General features: G+C 30.8%; 1 protein-coding gene across 1 annotated transcript in view; it reads right to left on the reverse strand.

Moving 5' to 3' along the window:
- Positions 1-309: 309 nt before the first annotated feature.
- LOC108687791 (uncharacterized protein KIAA1109) overlaps positions 310-17,986 on the reverse strand; it is a 22,562-nt gene continuing 4,885 nt past the window's right edge. Inside the window, exons 8-50 of the mRNA XM_018193741.1 lie at positions 17,559-17,934; positions 16,983-17,483; positions 16,597-16,855; positions 16,185-16,529; positions 16,035-16,111; positions 15,616-15,949; positions 15,312-15,493; positions 15,019-15,247; positions 14,561-14,949; positions 14,320-14,481; positions 14,089-14,214; positions 13,076-13,214; positions 12,377-12,622; positions 11,746-12,002; positions 11,586-11,615; positions 11,192-11,495; positions 10,718-11,116; positions 10,148-10,645; positions 9,653-10,068; positions 9,136-9,574; positions 8,814-9,061; positions 7,961-8,658; positions 7,689-7,849; positions 7,387-7,598; positions 6,908-7,137; positions 6,629-6,847; positions 6,389-6,460; positions 6,169-6,324; positions 5,915-6,091; positions 5,431-5,632; positions 4,976-5,352; positions 4,498-4,898; positions 4,070-4,393; positions 3,694-4,005; positions 3,417-3,609; positions 3,053-3,282; positions 2,703-2,987; positions 2,423-2,611; positions 2,127-2,333; positions 1,739-1,762; positions 1,040-1,170; positions 732-937; positions 310-659 (exon numbers count right to left, since the gene is read on the reverse strand). Of these exons, the coding sequence (XP_018049230.1) occupies positions 440-659; positions 732-937; positions 1,040-1,170; positions 1,739-1,762; positions 2,127-2,333; positions 2,423-2,611; positions 2,703-2,987; positions 3,053-3,282; positions 3,417-3,609; positions 3,694-4,005; positions 4,070-4,393; positions 4,498-4,898; positions 4,976-5,352; positions 5,431-5,632; positions 5,915-6,091; positions 6,169-6,324; positions 6,389-6,460; positions 6,629-6,847; positions 6,908-7,137; positions 7,387-7,598; positions 7,689-7,849; positions 7,961-8,658; positions 8,814-9,061; positions 9,136-9,574; positions 9,653-10,068; positions 10,148-10,645; positions 10,718-11,116; positions 11,192-11,495; positions 11,586-11,615; positions 11,746-12,002; positions 12,377-12,622; positions 13,076-13,214; positions 14,089-14,214; positions 14,320-14,481; positions 14,561-14,949; positions 15,019-15,247; positions 15,312-15,493; positions 15,616-15,949; positions 16,035-16,111; positions 16,185-16,529; positions 16,597-16,855; positions 16,983-17,483; positions 17,559-17,934 (11,182 nt within the window). The 3' untranslated portion in view covers positions 310-439. The remainder of the gene's footprint in view (positions 660-731; positions 938-1,039; positions 1,171-1,738; positions 1,763-2,126; positions 2,334-2,422; positions 2,612-2,702; positions 2,988-3,052; positions 3,283-3,416; positions 3,610-3,693; positions 4,006-4,069; positions 4,394-4,497; positions 4,899-4,975; positions 5,353-5,430; positions 5,633-5,914; positions 6,092-6,168; positions 6,325-6,388; positions 6,461-6,628; positions 6,848-6,907; positions 7,138-7,386; positions 7,599-7,688; positions 7,850-7,960; positions 8,659-8,813; positions 9,062-9,135; positions 9,575-9,652; positions 10,069-10,147; positions 10,646-10,717; positions 11,117-11,191; positions 11,496-11,585; positions 11,616-11,745; positions 12,003-12,376; positions 12,623-13,075; positions 13,215-14,088; positions 14,215-14,319; positions 14,482-14,560; positions 14,950-15,018; positions 15,248-15,311; positions 15,494-15,615; positions 15,950-16,034; positions 16,112-16,184; positions 16,530-16,596; positions 16,856-16,982; positions 17,484-17,558; positions 17,935-17,986) is intronic.

Consider the following 17,986-nt stretch of genomic DNA (forward strand, 5'->3'; position numbering starts at 1 on the left):
TATATATATATATATATATATAGATAGATAGTGTGTGTGCGTGCGCGCGCGCGCGCGCACACACACACACACACACACACACGTATTTTATATATATATGTATATACATATATTAAAACATGTAGCACATATATCTGGACATCAGTTTTACAAATATAAATTACATAGTTCTTTATCAAGAACGATTATTATCAACCACTATGGTTCTTTTTTCAATTATTTTTTTATATTACTCAATTATATTAATATCAATTATTTCAGAACCTAATTATTTTAAATAAACAATAAAAAAATTGATACATAGGCTTTTGTTACTTTATGCATAAACTTTAACGCATCATAACATTGACGTGAATTATGTTATTCTTACGTGTTATTGCACCGCTGTAATATCTATTACGAGATCATATGTATATTATTTAAAAAAGTCAATTTAGTATTATTTTTCTCTTTTATATTCTTTTTGTTCATCTGATGATTCTTCACGAACGGCTAATACCATTCTTAACATAAGAATGGCAAGTAATTTGTCTAGAGGGTCCATAAATCCTCGTTGTATCCATTTTGGTATCGTCGTACGTGCGTGGGAAAATCCTAATTTTTGAAGGATATAATCGATTCCATAAGGTTCTATACTTTTTCCAGCCCACGATAGTAGCCTTGATAAAATAAGAAATTTTACGTTATCTTAGATGGCTTCGAAAAAGCTATATATTTCTGAAATAACTTACCTTACTGTTGGTTCTAAATGCCATGTTTTACATCTATATGATCGCCAGTCTTTTATAAACATTTCAGCTGGATCAAATTGTTTGCGTTTCTTCTCGTCCTCGGCAGTAACTGATATGCTAGATATGTTAACTATACCTGTATTTATATTTTTTCTTTCTTGTGGGTCAGGACTGTGTGCTCTTGCACCCATATTCTGCATTGTATGCTATTAATGTAGGAAATTTTATAAGAATAAAAATATTTTTTCTCTAAATAGATAAGATTCAGATTTAAAATTGTTTTGAATGTACTTTCATAAAGCTCTTACCACTCTTTCTTTTTCTTTCACATATGACGTAATAAGATCATGTAAGAAGAAAAAGGCTTCGGCATCAACAGTAACAAATATATGATCTTCAAATTCTGTTATAAAGCTGCATTCAACTAATGGTTTTTCGCCTGCAAATTGAAATAATAAAACACAATAGTCATAATATTTTAACAATGATTTTTAAGAATAAACATTTTTACATATACTACACTATCTTGAAGTTATTCGTATGAAATAATATATCATAATTTTATAGTTAATTTTATAGTTCTATTTAAATAATAAAACTAATTTCTAATGCTTACTTAAGCATTACTAATTATTTATATTAAATAAATATATTAAATAAATTATGAAAATTTTTAAATAAATTCTGTAACTCTTTATTATATCTTGACAGTATTATATTTAATTATATTATTGAGCATAATATTAATTAAAGCATAATATAACTTTAAGACATTGAAAAGAATTATAAATTGTAATTTATTTGTCACATTATGCGTGTATTCGCGCGCGCGCGCGCGCGCGTGTGTGTGTATGTATGTGTGTGGACTTTTAAAAAAATTTAAAAATATTTATTAAACAAGATACAGGTATAAGATATCGCTTAAGCATTTATTTAAACATGTAAAGCATACTAAATATTCTACCGATTTTTTATCATTCCAAACATAATAAACTTCACATACTTACTATATAAAATATGCTTAGGGAGTCCTAAAAATATACGAAAGAACCAATTGCAGAATAATTAGCACAGTGGAAGGACATATAATATTATGTTTTGTGCTTAGTGTGATTTAACATAAAAAAATCTGTATCGACAATACATCTATTAATATAATTTCGTAATAAACAAAACTCTATACGTATTAATATCATCAGAACGTGTCTGTTGCACATCATTATATTTAATTTATTTTCGTATCTTATTGAAAGTTTAATATAAAAACAGCGATTACATTTATACGGTTTTTATTATTATTGAAAAAAAGCGATTAATATTATATAGATATATATATTTAAACAATTACATTTAACAATTAGACAGCAAAATAGCAATTATTATCAATTTACGTACCTATAACGTCTGGTGTTCTAGCCGTTTGTAAATGTTCAGTTTTCAGATGAAGTTGCAATGAAGGCAAAGCAAATATCACTTCCCGTGTATGAGAATGTTCTTGCAATTTGCCAGACGTTGAAGACGTGCTCCTTCCACGTGATACATTACTACCGTCAGATGTACTCTCTACTCTATCCCTCTCGACACACGGAAATCTATCTACCGCTATGCGATGAAAGAGATAGGAATTAGAAAAGTATAAAATTCTATAAAAACGAAAAAATAATAAAATTACTTTTATATTTTATACATACCATCAATCTCACTACTAGCAAATGCATAATGAAACCATTCTTGCAGAGATTTAAATTGCGGTGGAAATAAAACACTTCGACTTAATCTACATACAGTTGCCATGGAATGATGTCTTGCATGTTGTTCCTGTTGGTGTCCTAAACTGATGGTTAACGTCTGTACGACGTGAACGTCATAAGAGGTAGGTGCTGTGTAAACAAATTATTTTATACAAATTATTAATTTACACTTGATATAGAATTAACATGATAATTATTTAATAACATGATAATTAATTACTTTCAACACTTGGGATTTCTTGGGCTTCTGTAGCAAAACTTATGCAGGGTTCTTTTAACGAGAACAAAGCCCAGCTTTTGCTTTTAAAATTAATTCCGTGGAAACATGCTAAGCTAATATTACAACCATGAAGTTCCATTGTACCACCAAGGACGGTACCAGTTGACGGCAAAGAAAACCTTAAGCTTCCTAATTGAAGACCAGCTACTTGAGTTAATACTCTTTGCCAATGCCTATGATGTCTAGCATCTGATATAGCAGTCTGATTCAAACTCCATGGACCACCTACAATGAATCAGCATCATAATTTTCATTATAATAACTGATAAATATTAACAGTTCGACTTTACCATCAACAGCAGATTTCTTCTTTTGTTGTCTTTTCTTAATACTACTGTTACTCATTCTTTGATGCTTTGTTTGTAAGGAACTAAATACACGTTTGCTGCTCTTAAATTGCTGACTGAAAAACTCATCCAATTTGTAAAACATTTTTAACAAATCGGCTGTTGTTGATTTACTGATCATGACTTGTAATTGATCCCAGCCTAAGTCACCGTGCATAAAAATAATAGCGGGCCTATATGAACATATGTTTATATATGTATATATCGCTTTTTAATGTTGAATTTCGATAAAATAAAATTGTATTTTTTTGTTTATTTCATATTGAAGCAATATATTTTACTTCATTAGGATTAAATTAAAACATACCTTCGGGTTGGCATAAAAGCATCACCACTACTACTACGATTAATTTTCCATTCATCTCTAAGAGTAACATCCAATGAAGACACACGAGACATTAAGACACTTGTTCCCATATAATCCAATCGTAATTCTAATGCAAATAATTTCAATCCTACTGTATGATCAGGTTCTATTCCAGGTTCTTCTCGAATATGTACTATGATAATACGTAAAAATATAGATTAAATTCTCTATAACTTAATCAATGTATGAAAATATATCTAATTATTTGAAAACTCACTGTAAGTGTCAATTCTACTCAATTCAATTGTCCCTCCAACTATACCACCTTTCGCATCTAAACTCGATCCTCCTAAGCCAATGCCTATATACAAATTTTTATGTCCCGTGCTGCCAATAGACAGTCTTCCATCCGATCTGAAATCCTTTGTCATCCAGCTAACATTACCCATTACATTACCCATATTCATATGCACATTAAGGCGTGTAAAATTCACTGCAAATAACACCAATGTTTCCCATGCGGCTTCTCTTAATTTGACTTCAGATGACACTTGTTTGTCTGTGGTAAAACTCCATCCTCTTCCAATATCTAACAAAATATAATATTTATAAATTTTAAGTTAGTCTTTTACTAATTGCGCGAAAGCAGATACCTTTTAATCGCGTAGGTCTTGGCATATCATTTTCCAAGGTTAATTTCAATTTTTCTCTATTTAATATAGGACTTTTTTCAGATGCACTTTTTGATAATGAGTCGTGTCTATCGTAATGTTTCAATAAAGAGCTTCCCATGACTGCTTCTTCCTGATTTAATGAAGGACTTCCATCCCCTTCGGAATATGCAGTACCTGAACTTAAATCTCCTAGAAATAACCGTCTCACTATGCTACGTCGATACCAAGCCTTTGGAAATGCCAGAATTTCTGTTAATCGACGCATATCATATTTAAATGAGGCAGATCCAATATCAATAATTGCTGAAAATTAATATTACATAAAAAATTTATTAAAACAATTGTTAATATATATCTAAAATAAATTCATAAATTATGCTCGCGATATTTTGATTTACATTACATACTTGAAAATCGTATGACAGCACGACTAGTGTCCGAAAGCTTCTTAAGCTGTTCGCTTTGAAAATTCAATTTTCTGCTTCTTGACAAATGAAATTTTACAAATTCGACGTTGATACTTAACGAATCTTTTCTCTCACTATCTGACAAAGGCGACCATTGAGCTTCTTTTAAACCTGTTTTCTTTCCGCCACCATACGGATGAAAAATATAAACGGAAAAATCCGCTAAACAACCTGTAACAGATAATCCACCGATAGCTGTACCTATTTCCTTGCCCGTTGTTTGCGACTTCAATTCTCGAAACTCTATTAATTCTTCCTCAGCACGTTTTGATGAAAATACAATATCAAGCGATGGTAATTGTAGCATACATTCTACTCGTGAAACTGGTAAAGATGAGAATCTATATAATAATTAAAATTTATTAACAAATAAATTGGATTCTTTAAAATTTATGTAAAATGTAATTGCCTAACATACCTAAATGTAGACGGCTGCATATGAAAATATACTATGACATCAACAGGGAAACTGGCATAAACATAATTGCTATTTGCAGCAGTGGCAGCCCACGATGTGTTTTCCGTATTTTCTAGCAGGAAGCCAGCATTTGTTTGCACATTACTCTGGAAATTATTCTTGCTCGGAATGGGTTCTAAAGTCTGCTCTAAAAATTCAAGGATATGAGGACTAATAATAGTTTCCTCAGGAATGCTTTGAAGAGTCATCCAAGCAAACAAACTGGCTTTTTTAGTACTAGATTTTCTAAACACTGTAATTGGACTTAATAGATTATTCTCAGCAGATATGCGGGGAGATAAAGATTCTTCTGGAAGAGTTTTGGATTCGTAATGAACCTGCAAAATAGCTTTTTCTTTATATCATTGTTTAAAGTATGTATAATCATTGATAGATAAAAATTTTTTAAATTTTACCTTAACATCCAAACCAGGAATATGAAAAATTGTTAAATCTACTAAAGGCACACTTGCATGCTGTAGATATTTCAATCGAGATGTACTAGTTGTTGACGGTTTTTCTTTATTATTTAAATGTTTTCTACTGCTACTGGGACTACCAGGTTGAAATTCAAATGTACCACCAGAACATGATCTTTCTTTCTTCATTCTACTCAAACTATAATAGAGAAAAGATATTTGTTATATAAAAATTTAATTATATAAATTATTATATAAACTATTTCAGAAAGTAAAAAGTTAATTAAATTAAAAATATGTAATAAATTATAATATAAAATATGTAATAAATAATAAAAAAAAGTAAAGAGAGACAAACATATCCCTTTTTTTAGGATAATTAAATTAATATAGAGACATTAATTATAATATACTTTCAATATTCTTAAAAAATTGTTAAAGTTATTAAGACAATATATATTATATATTATTTTATATTTACAGTTTAATTTCATCTTCTTTTCCTGGATCTTTTGTGTGTAAGACACATTTTCCACTATTAATTAAAACTTTAACATCAAGTTCAAAGTCTATATTAGGCTCTTGAGTTTTCTGGGTAATAAATGGAGAGGATGTCGATGAAGCTTGCTCTTTTCCAAATGAATCTAGTAATGGTGCACTGCAAAGAGAAGATAGTGTAATATTTTACAAATATATGTATATAATATTTAATTCAATTATTAAGAGAACACATACTTTCCCTCCATACTGTCATAACTCGATGTACAACTGATATCTCTATTCTTTTTTCTCAATTCAACTCGTTCTCCTTCGATCTCAATAGTCTCTGGCCATTCTAATTCTCCCTCTGGTAAACTCAAATCAGAACTCGCGCTAGGTAGAGATGATTGCCTGACAAAGATTACAAACAATTAATTTATATCTTTTTATTGCTAATATAATGTTTCAATTATACCTGCACATTGTACGTGTATCACTAAAAGTAACTCGTGGTCCGCTAAGTCCTCTTACTCGCAAAGAAGCTGATCTATATAATAATTTAAAAAAAAAAATAAACGGATGATTTAATTAAATATTAAATATTTACTATATATATATGTAATATATATATAAACTTCTAATTGAAAATTATTCTAAAAAATTAAATTATAAAAATATTAAATAATTATTTAAAATTAAACACATAAATGCATACCGACTGGGACCGCTCCTAGGACTACTTTCGTAACTAGCTGAATTTGCTGAATTAATTTCCGTATTCATGTCTTCTGGACTTTCTAAATGATGTTCTGGTGTAGGCGAGGGTACAATAAATGATCTTGAACGATATGTATTCGGTTTGCTACCAAGACCTAATTTACCCTTAATACCAGAAGCTTTCACCGATTGTCTTCTTAGCTTTTGAATCATATCTCTAGAGAATATATTTTCATAAATGTGCAAATTAAAAGAAAGAAGTCATTTTATCACGTACCTTCTAAAATCTTTAAATACCATCGCTTCTAATTCATGTAGTCGTTTCATTTCCTGCTCGATTGTTCCATGCGAAGCACCCAATGAACGCAAATCGTTTATAATTTTCGCTTGTTCATTCATCTCTTTTTCTATTAATTGTGACCTTTTCTTTGCATCAAGTGTAGGATCGAAGATAAATGCTGGGAGACTATCCGTCCAATTTTTTGATTTTTTCATTAATATGCTTTCCTATAAGAGTACATACAAATTTGATAAAAAATCGCTTTAATTTAACATTGAAATAATAAAATTCAACAAACGATCTTGAATAATGTATTAATTATATATTCGTTTTACTCTCTCTATCAAGATTTAATTGAAATTTTTTATATACAAATTTCATATATGTTACGTAAGACATGCCTTTTATCATTACTTACATTACTCAAACATAACCACGCGTATAAATGGCAAAAAATAAAAATAATTAAACCATACTTTTTTCTTAACCTGGCTAGTGCTATTTTCTGGTTGATCTCCATCGTCGCTGTCATAATCTGCAGGAACGTGAATATCATCTTCCTCTTCAGACCCAGTTAGCATTGTTAATGTATGTCCAAGAGCTGATAGCTGTTGTCCTACATTGACATCAAGATGAATATCAACTCCTTCCATTTGCCATTGAACGTTTAAGATCCATTTAGCATTATCTAGAAAAAATTAATTATTTTCAAAAAATATATACGAAAGAAAAATATATGACTATGCTTTAATATAATATATGACTATGCAGATCGTACCAGATTTATCTTGTTTTTGAGCGATAGTCCTACTACACACTTCATAAGTACCTTCTGATACGACACATAAATTCATTATATTACTATCGGTCATATCTGGTTTCCAATCGTCCAAAGAAGTTTCAAAGTCTTCTGCAAATCTCAAGCATAATCCTACGAACCTTTAATAAGAAAAATATAAAAATTTAAAATATAAAATATGTAAAAATATCAACAGTTTGTACAAAAAAATACAAAAATTATGCACATGTATTTTTTTTTTATATACGTACCTTCCTTTACTAACTAAACTACCGCTACTACATGCGGATATGCTTGTATTTTCAAGTGTTACAACAACAGCACCTCGCGATTCTCCATCATAAAGGCCTCTGTTTAATCTCCAATTATTTGGTGGTAAGGGATTAAGCGGCACACATATGCCCATATCATCGACTGTTAATTGCAAAAATAATGTCCCAAGATGAGGTGCACTGAGCTGACTCGTCAGTTGCCCGAATGGAACTTTTTCAAATACTTGTTGAGTAGCAGTTAACACTTCCTTATTCAAATTAGATCGTTTTTCATTCCAGTATTCATATGCGTTTTTATAATTTAACCAAACGAGTATAGCTTTATCGATAGCGATAGGTTGTATATAAATCAGTGGACGTTTAAGAGTAATTAAAACTACTTCCTTGTCTTCTTCCTGAGCCATTTCCTCTTGAAATGCATTTCGTAGTCCTATTCTAGTATTAAAGAAAGCAAACTGTTGAAATTCGGGTTCTGCTTCTTCAAATAATACATTTTTTAATAATTGTCCCAGACTTAAATTAATATCAACTTGTGCTTTGCCAAATAATTTCATATAGGGATTAGGTTGAGTAGCACCAGAAACATTTTGTACTCTGTTAGATAATTGAAATTCTACTGCACCGGTTTCTAACCGCACTGCCGAATTCGTTGGCGTTGTTGCAGTCAATTGAATCCTCTGAAAAAAAAAATAAAGTTTCTTTTATGAGAACAAAAATATTTTCATCAAAAAACTACAAATTACTACAAATTAATAACAAGTTCACAGATAATGCTAATTTATAAATCTCCAACAAAGCAGAGCAAATATAAGAAAAATTTTGTAAAAGATACCTTAATACGTATAATCAGTGAAAATAAAATTCGTTTCAGAGTAGAGCTGCTTGATTCGTCGTCTTCGAGCCACAAAGGTACTGGTTTTTCGCCTCCGTAAACTTTCTGCACTACTTCGTTTACCTCTTTCATAAATACTTTTTGTACAAATACCAAATGATTTAAAAGATCTGTCGTTAAAGAATGCTCAAACACTCCGATATCTGCAGTTGCACTTAGGTAACTACCTTGTCTTAATACAACACCATCTGCAAAACAACCACAATTTTATTTAAAACACAATTGTTAAAACATGAAAATACATGATTTATATATTATTTACCTGCTAATTTAGTATCATTCAAGTTACTGCTTCCGTCTTGAACGTATTCGGCTAAAACATGCACTTTAGGTAATTCGATACTTGCTTCAGACGGTAAGTTCGCTTCTGTCACTTGCAACTTCGTAGTAAAACTCAGATTATGATGAGGCAAGTCTATAGTAAACTTAGCCTTGCTACCTGTTATGCCAGAACTATTCACTTGATCCATCTTGTATTGAGCTTGGAGAGATGGTAACAATGCTGCAGTTATACTTAGGCTTTGAAGTATTATGTGGAATTGCATAACAATAGGTTCTAAAAGACCAGATACGGCCTGTGGTTTTTCTACGCCTATTGAAGGAGCTGGCGCGTAATGATGTGGACTGCCCGAAACAGCATCTACATCATCTTGTTGTTGTCCTCGCGACATTCTCGATGATGTTCTAGTAACTCTTAATTCCTAAAAAAAAAAGATAGATTTTCTTTACATATATTTCTCTTAAGAATTTGAAGATATTTTTGCAAAATTAATATTTACCTGTAACGTTGACGACAATTGTTTACTGCCTCTAGTCATCATTCCATGCAATGCTACAGGATGCTGCGGTATATCAATATTCACAGCACCAACAGTCAATAAACCGCTATTCTTGTCCTTTTGACGCCTCGTAATGCTGGAATATAGAGCTTGTGATTTTCCAACGGTAACTTTTACAACTGTTTGTTGATTAGGGGCAACGCCTTCTAATAAAACAATCATGGTTCTTCCGATTTGTCCAGTCATACTGCATTCTAAACTTGCAGGCCGTGATTTTTTCCGACAAGTTAGACTAGAATGTAGACTAGTAATTTCTGCTTCAAGTTTTAAGCCACTTAAAGTAGCTAATAATCTGGTTCTATGGATTCGTGCGACGCCAAAAATAATTAGTCTTGTTCTTTCGCCTGTTACGATGTCTATAAATAGCATTCGATTTAAATTAAAGCTGATAAGATAAAAATTGAAAAGAAATACTGAAATATATTCTATACTTACTTAACTCTCTTGCTGGAGGAATCGGCGTTGAACTATTTTCAGCATTCAATCCTTTTTCAATATCAACATCCTTGGTTTCATTCAAGATTTCATACTTTCTTCCACTTTTATAATGTTCCGCTACATCTGCAGATATCGAAAATCGATGGGTAATAGTTTTAGTTTCCGGACGAGTTGCGTACAAATCCAAAAGATAGTATATAGTTTTCCAGCATCGTGGTGTTAGGTGTGCGCTATCTTTACATGTATCCGTAAATTTATCCAAACCAGATCCACTAGGGCTTGCTCCAAAACTGGGCGTAATAACACCTTCACTTAAATTAATATAACCTTTTACACTTTTGCCAGTGCTTCGTAATTTTTGTGCAAAACTTTGCGGCCGAGAGCGCACAGTTGCACCTGGTAATGCTTTCGATTGATTCGGTTCGAAACTGCTGCGAAGCAAAGGTGCTTCGATCTTTTTGCTGCCAGTGAGAAACTGTTCTTGTAGATCAGATGCTAAAAAAATAACATTAGTTGCAAAATATAAATTGTACAGATTATTTATAATTAAAATATTGTATTATTTACTTGATGATGAGCCGTTTTTCGCAACATTATCATTAACAATTATGTTAGTATTACGTTTTCCTTCAGGTTGTTGCTCCTTTAACTCCATCTGTGTCTCTTTAACATTCTGATACATGTTACTTATTTGATGTAATAATCTAAGAAGAGGCATGTTTACTTGCTGACTTATGTAACGAATATTTAAACTAATGTTAACCACTGTGCTAGTATGTTTCTTCAATTGACCTCTAGATATATATAGGACATTTTGTTTTTGTATCATATCATCTACTGTCATGTCGGCCATTTTTTTAATATCGATGTCTACGCCAATCCTTTCGCATAAAAATGCTGGTGTCTCTGGTGGGATATCAAGATGAAATTTCGAGTTAGTTCCTTTTCTTGCCTGACATTTGTTATCTGTGAGGTAAAATAAAATTATATCATTTATAAATGATACATTGTATGCAGAATTTAAATAATTTCCAAGCTTACTTTTTTTCTTATCTGTTATTTTTCCAAATTCACTCACGACTATATCAATACGCATAGTATCCATACTGCCTACAAGAGATAAATTTGAGCCTAATGAATCTAAGGAGGATATATTATTTACATTTCCTGATCCGATAACTGATAACATCTGTTGTGGCATAACCGATAAGGACGATAAAAGCGGTTCAAAAATCAGATGTGCATCCAATAATCTTAGAGAGTCTTTCATTGGATACAGGAATGCACCACTTTGTATATCGGAATCTTCAGTATCGTCAGTAGTCATAGTGTTAATTTTTGAATCCTAAAAAGAGAGAACATTTTTACTTGATCTTACATTGGAACAACATATCTGTGTTACAGAGTGATAAAAATTGCGCCTTTTTAAATGTACCTTTGTAGATTTTTGCTCTGTACGAAAGACCTACATAAATAAGAATAAAAATAGAGGTAAACAAGCATATAATAAATTTTTACATTCCCACGAATTTCTGACATTTTAATATTGAAAAACTATATATATCTTATGATATGATGACAGTGACTAGACTTACCCAATTTCCTTTTAAATTTCCTTTATCATTATCCTTTATAAATTCTTGCTGTTTTGCCATCCAACTATACAGATCTTCCCCTGTATTTATAGGTTTAGTAGAGTGACTTGTAGGAGATGTAACTTGATCTAAACTTCCAGTGCTATGTTGACTACCATGACCCAAACCTCCAGAATAAATACTAGGATTAGAACCAAGTTGATGTGAATGTGAAATATGAATTTGTGGAGTTTTTTCTTCTTTCAATGTTCCATAACCTGGCATAAAAATAATTCATAAATTCAATAAATACAACTCAACGCGTATAGAAATAATTATTAATAATAACAATAATTAAGATTAACAATAAGTAGAATAAAAATGTAATATTAATAAAAATGTAGTATTAATAAATGTTCTTAAGACACGTTCAAAGAAACAATGAATACTTTAGAGGTATTCTAAATTAATAAAAAAAAAAGGAGTACAATAAAAATACGTACAAAATTAAACGATGACAATTATATGCAAAAGATAAGATCATGCAGGATAGTTTAATTATTATTATTCCAACTGCTTGACTCAAAAATGGAAAAAGTTACTAATTACTAGTTACTAAGAAAATTAAATAATTCATTCACTATCCACTTACTTATGTTATTTGTTTGTTCTCGTGTTTGACTGAATAACCCACCGCTGGTGAGTAAAGGGAAAACGATACTTGCACGTGTACTAGCAGGTACTTGCGTTGGTTGTAATGTTTTTCCTCTCTTTGAAAGAGCTATAGGTGGAGAAGGAGAGGAAAATGAATCCGGGCCTGGAACCGGTGTTGTTATAGGAGTTGTATCTTTCCCACGAGGAGAGCTTACAGGAACCATCAAACCATCACCACACATACCTAGTCATTTCCACATGAAGCCAAAGCATATAAGGTTACATTATTCGTTAATTACGGGACTAACAAGCTAATCAATTACTAAAGAATACAGTTTTTAGGACAATAAGAGAAAAGGCGCTTAGACGAACATATATAAGCATTTATATACATGGGATTAGTAAAAGCATTGAAAACAAAACGATTTCTGATGGAATCATAATGACGAATACATTCTGCGATTAATATATATCTCATTAAAAAAAAAAAAAAAAAAAAAAATATATATATATACTGTTTTTTTTATTACAGTTTATAAAGCATGTCAATAAATAGTACAGGTATATACAAATAATTAAAATCGTTCCAATTCTTAAACACATTACTTCAATAACTTAATTATCATAAAAATTGTTTTTTCTCAAAAACAGCAAAAAATCAACAAAAAATTATAATGCTATGTTTACTGTATAATACCTGATGTTTTATCTTGTCCACCTTTGATATGTGTATGTTTATGCATATGGTCCGTATGGATGAGCATAGCACATTCATCTGTTACTTCCTGATCATCAACATCTCCTGCACTACCCTCCCCATCAGTCAACAGATTCTCCTATATCAATAAATCAAGACTCAAAATAACTTTTTTAATATCTAATAAGTTTTGTTTTTCTCAATTAAGACAAAATAATTTTGTATAAAATTGATATTTGGTTGATATTAACATGTATAGTTATTGTATCAATTTTTTACTTTTTTGTAGTATTATAATATTCTAAATAGTCTTGAAAGCATTTCAAAGCTGATTTTATAAAATAGCACAATATAATATGGTTAAAGACTTTGTGATATATAGAAATAATTATAAAAATGGTTTTTAGCTATTCCATTATATAACTATTTATTAAATAATCACATGTATCTTGCAAGCATTGCTACACCTGCACCTGTGATGTAAATGTATAATATATATATATCGAGAGACAAAACAAAATTGCTTGACATATATTACAGTTTGTTAAAAGCATATTTATGTAACACATTTCTTAGCTATTATTTAATAACAATTTTGCAAGAAAAATTTTAAAGCGTTTAGTCAAAAATTTTATTTTTAAGAAATATATAAAACTATCATAATTTGCATAATGCACAAATTTTGTAAAAATATTCTTTATTGAAGGATTCTTACTCCTTTTCACATTGATTTCTTCCTCCACTTCTGTCTTATTTACTTGCTGAAAGAAGAAGTTCCTAGCAAATTATGCTCTTTCTATTGATAACTTTTTGGATATCTTAGATATTATGTCAGGATACAAAATATATAAAACTTCTATGTAAACATTATTATAGATTATTAAATTTTAATTTTTAATACTCACATTTATATTTTGTATATATTTTTTGTTAAAATTCTGCTTTACATCAATATTGAAGTTCATATTATATAACTACTTACATTTACTAATTTACATACAAAGATATCTTACCTCATCAGGATCGGACACGGCAAATGTAACATTTAATGGTTTAACATGTTTAGTTTTGTAATTGTGTTCCAATAATAATGGCGTATAAAGTACGTTCTTCCATTGCCTGCTTAATACAATGACACCCTATAATATAAAAAAATATTAAGTTTATAATATTAATAAAAATACAAATTCTATATAAGTAATATTTGATAAAAGCATGTAATATCTCAATTTAATAATTATTACTTGTCGAAGTGTAGAAAGAAGTGGCAGATCAGATTCTTTTAAATTAGCCTCAATATTTATGATTTCAGATAAAAAAACATAATTTTGCAGTATACTACATAATTGACAAGAAGGATCTTCCTGCAATGTTTTCGCTAAAGGTGTTAATCTTCCATAACGACTCTGTAAAAAAAAAATATTCGTATTAATGAACACAACAGAAAACAATTTTTATTGTAATTCATCAAAAGAAATCACATACCTTCAAAGGCATATGTATTCCTTGTACGTCTAATGCTTCAGCCATAAGGCAAGCAACAATTGCAGTAGATCTTCGATACATTGTTCTGACCATGTAAACAATACGAATTGCGAATTTGTTACTAGGATTCATCCACGCATTTATTGCTGGTGATGCCGTACTGAGTAAATTCCAATCTAATCTTGTATAATCAATTTTTCTCGTTATTGGAGTACGTGGAGGTGCAGCAAAATTAAACCATACTGTTTTTAATTCAATAACACATGATACAGTATTGCCATTTGCTACTTTAGATGTAAGACTGGTACATGTCGCACTCATATTCATTTGAGTACCAGCAGATGCATTTGTCGGCTTTACTTCTGTTTCTGCAGCAGTTGCTGTGGATGCTAAAAGTAGGATAAACTAAGTAAACAGAATATTGATGCAATATCACTTGAATCATAGGTTTTTTTTACCAGCAGTATTATTATCTAATTCGTCTTGGCTTTTAACACTGTCTGTGCAAAATATTTCAGCCTCATTTTTTTTGTCATTATCACCGTTTTCTCCTTTTTCAAATTGAGATCTCTTTACTATTTTCAATTTAATTCCCTCAAAACCACATTCAAACATAATAAATCCTAATCTATCTTCTCCACATCCCATTGTAAATTCTTCAGTAGCTTGCGGTGGTCCAGTCTGTTTCTAATATGTACAAAAATGATCATGTATATATTATTATTAAAATATCAAAAAAGAAATTACATACATTCGGTTTTTCTTTTTCATCCATCATGTAATGTAAATAATAATCAATACACTTTAATGGAGACGTCATTCTTGTACAAGTAAATAATACTTTGGAATAATGTGCAGGTATAGCGGTTATTACTGCATCCTTTAATATTGAAGATTCGTTCCTCAGTCTTCTTAATTGAGAATGTGTTTTGCCTATCAAAAATTAAAAAGTTACATTACGTATATAGAACGTGTGTGTGTGTGTGTGTGTGTGTGTGTGTGTGTGTGTGTGTGTGTGTGTGTGTACACATTTACTTGTTTTTATATTTATATACCGATATTTAAAGTGACTATAATTTCTTCTTGCTGCTTCTCCGACGTTTCTATGTATACTGTTTCTCCTCCCACGTCAGCTACTACTGCAGTAGTTTGATGTCCAGATAAAAATGCTTTACTGATTTTGTTTACCTTCTTCTGATTCGGTAATGCAGCTGGTTTGTGAAAAGTTTGAACAATTTCTCGAGCTTGTTTTCCTAAATAGAATCTCGCAGTAACATCATCGAGACAAATCGCAAATAATGATACACATGTCAAGTCCCGAATATTTTCTAACGCAGAGAACGAGATAATTTCTTCAACAACAGAAGCTTGCAACAATGTTAGATTCAACTAAAAGAAAAAAAAAAAGATTTTTAATATAATTTAAATATATGTGTAAATGAGAAAATTATTTTTTATTATGCAAAATTATTACCTTTGGTAAAATAATACTGCCTTGTATTTGTGTCGTAATACTTTCTTCGTAGACATTTGTCTGTAGTGCAATTTTACCTGTTAAAAATAAAGTAAATTATAAATACAAACTAATTTAATTCATACAGAAAAATATATCATAAAAACTAACATTTATCATCACCTTGACCATTTTTAAGATTCCTTTCTGCTGTAGACCGTTTTGAACTAGTTTGGACTTGACTCCAATATGATAAACTTTGATCCTGTTTTAAAATATTTGCATCCTCTACTTTGCTTATACATTCGTTGTGAAGATGATTTAGGATTGTCAATGGATGTAAACTGGCCAAAGTTGGTATAATACTATCGATAAATCGTTGAAGTGATTCCAGAACCATAGGACTTAGCATAATATCAACATCTCCTTTGAATTTGACAATAACTGTTGTACGTAATCCGGTTTCATGCAATATTGCTAATAGTTCTTCCTCGTTATGCATCGCATTATCTTCGCCTATTGTATGTATATAAGATTTTAGATATCCTTAAAACTGTAATCAAATATACTAATAATACTGTACCTTCTGTTTGATTTAGAGACGTATCATCCCACAAGTAAGGATGTGTAGGCGTTTTATTGGATGAACTTGCAACGGGCGAACCATCGGAACGTGTTATCATTTTTAACGATGTAAAACCTTCCGTGACAGTTTCAAGTTTTGGTATATATCGTCCACCAACGTAAACTAATCTACCATCCTCTGCACGTTGAAATATAGGAGTAGTAAATGCATCACCACCCGAAGGTAATGACGATTGATTCCAATTTGAACAACGAACCTAACATTTTTTATTATGTGTGTAATATACTGTATATTAAATTAGATAGTGATTGGCTAACACATATGCACATATTAAGAGAAATATTAATACACAATTGAATTTACACTAAGATATATTAAACTACCTGTGTTAAATGACTGACATAACTTGACATCAATAATGGCGAATCTACAATTGGTTTATTCACTTGCATATGCAAATTTACAAGCGTGACATCTTCTTGTGAAGATACAGCAGAGATAAAACTGGTAGATGATACTGAATGGCTATCTGATGAATCTTGCAAACCACAGTTTTCAGTTTGATCAACTTCATTTTGAAAACTAGTGTTCCTATTGATCCTAGGACTTTTCTTTGTATTTAATATTTGTGTCTTTGCTCTCTCTAATGTGTGCGCTTTATCCGCCACCGAGATATTTACATTAGCCGAGCTCTCAACAATAGACAAGTCCGACGAAAATTTTTTCTTTATACTATCATTGCGGTTTAAAACACAGCCAGAACCGACGATGGATTGACGTAAACTGGACGTTCGACTTCCACTTAATCCATGACTCATATCTTCATCAGCCGAATAAAACGCTTCTGAATGATTTTCAGACGACATGGATACTGTACGTTGTACCTATAAACGTGTAAATAATTATGTAATAAATATAGTAACTAAAATTTTTCATTTAATAAGATATATTATTTATACCTCCTGCTTTAATCGTTCTTCTGAATTTGTCCTCGCATATAACGAATGATGAGAATCTGATACATTTATTCCTTCGCTGTCTTTTGTAGTCGATCGTATAGACGTAGAGAGATTAAATTCAGTTGGGACTGTAGGTAAAGACTGTGGGCTATTTGATTCAAGTATTTCTACATTCTCTGTTGCAGTAAAATAATCTACAGCTAATTTGGAATCAGATACACTACTTTTGGGCGCAGTTTCAATTTCTGGTACACTTAAAATGGATTTACTACGTTCTGCATTTAGTTTAGAATCAGAATCTAATTTTTGGGGTAATTGTGCTACAGGACTAGCGTCAATCAAACGAGAATATGGTACATCTTTCGTATTCGGCCCACTGTAACAAAAAAACATTGTATATTAAACTTAGAGATATATATATATATATA

Source organism: Atta colombica, unplaced genomic scaffold, assembly GCF_001594045.1.
Source record: "Atta colombica isolate Treedump-2 unplaced genomic scaffold, Acol1.0 scaffold216, whole genome shotgun sequence".
NCBI lineage: Eukaryota > Metazoa > Arthropoda > Insecta > Hymenoptera > Formicidae > Atta > Atta colombica.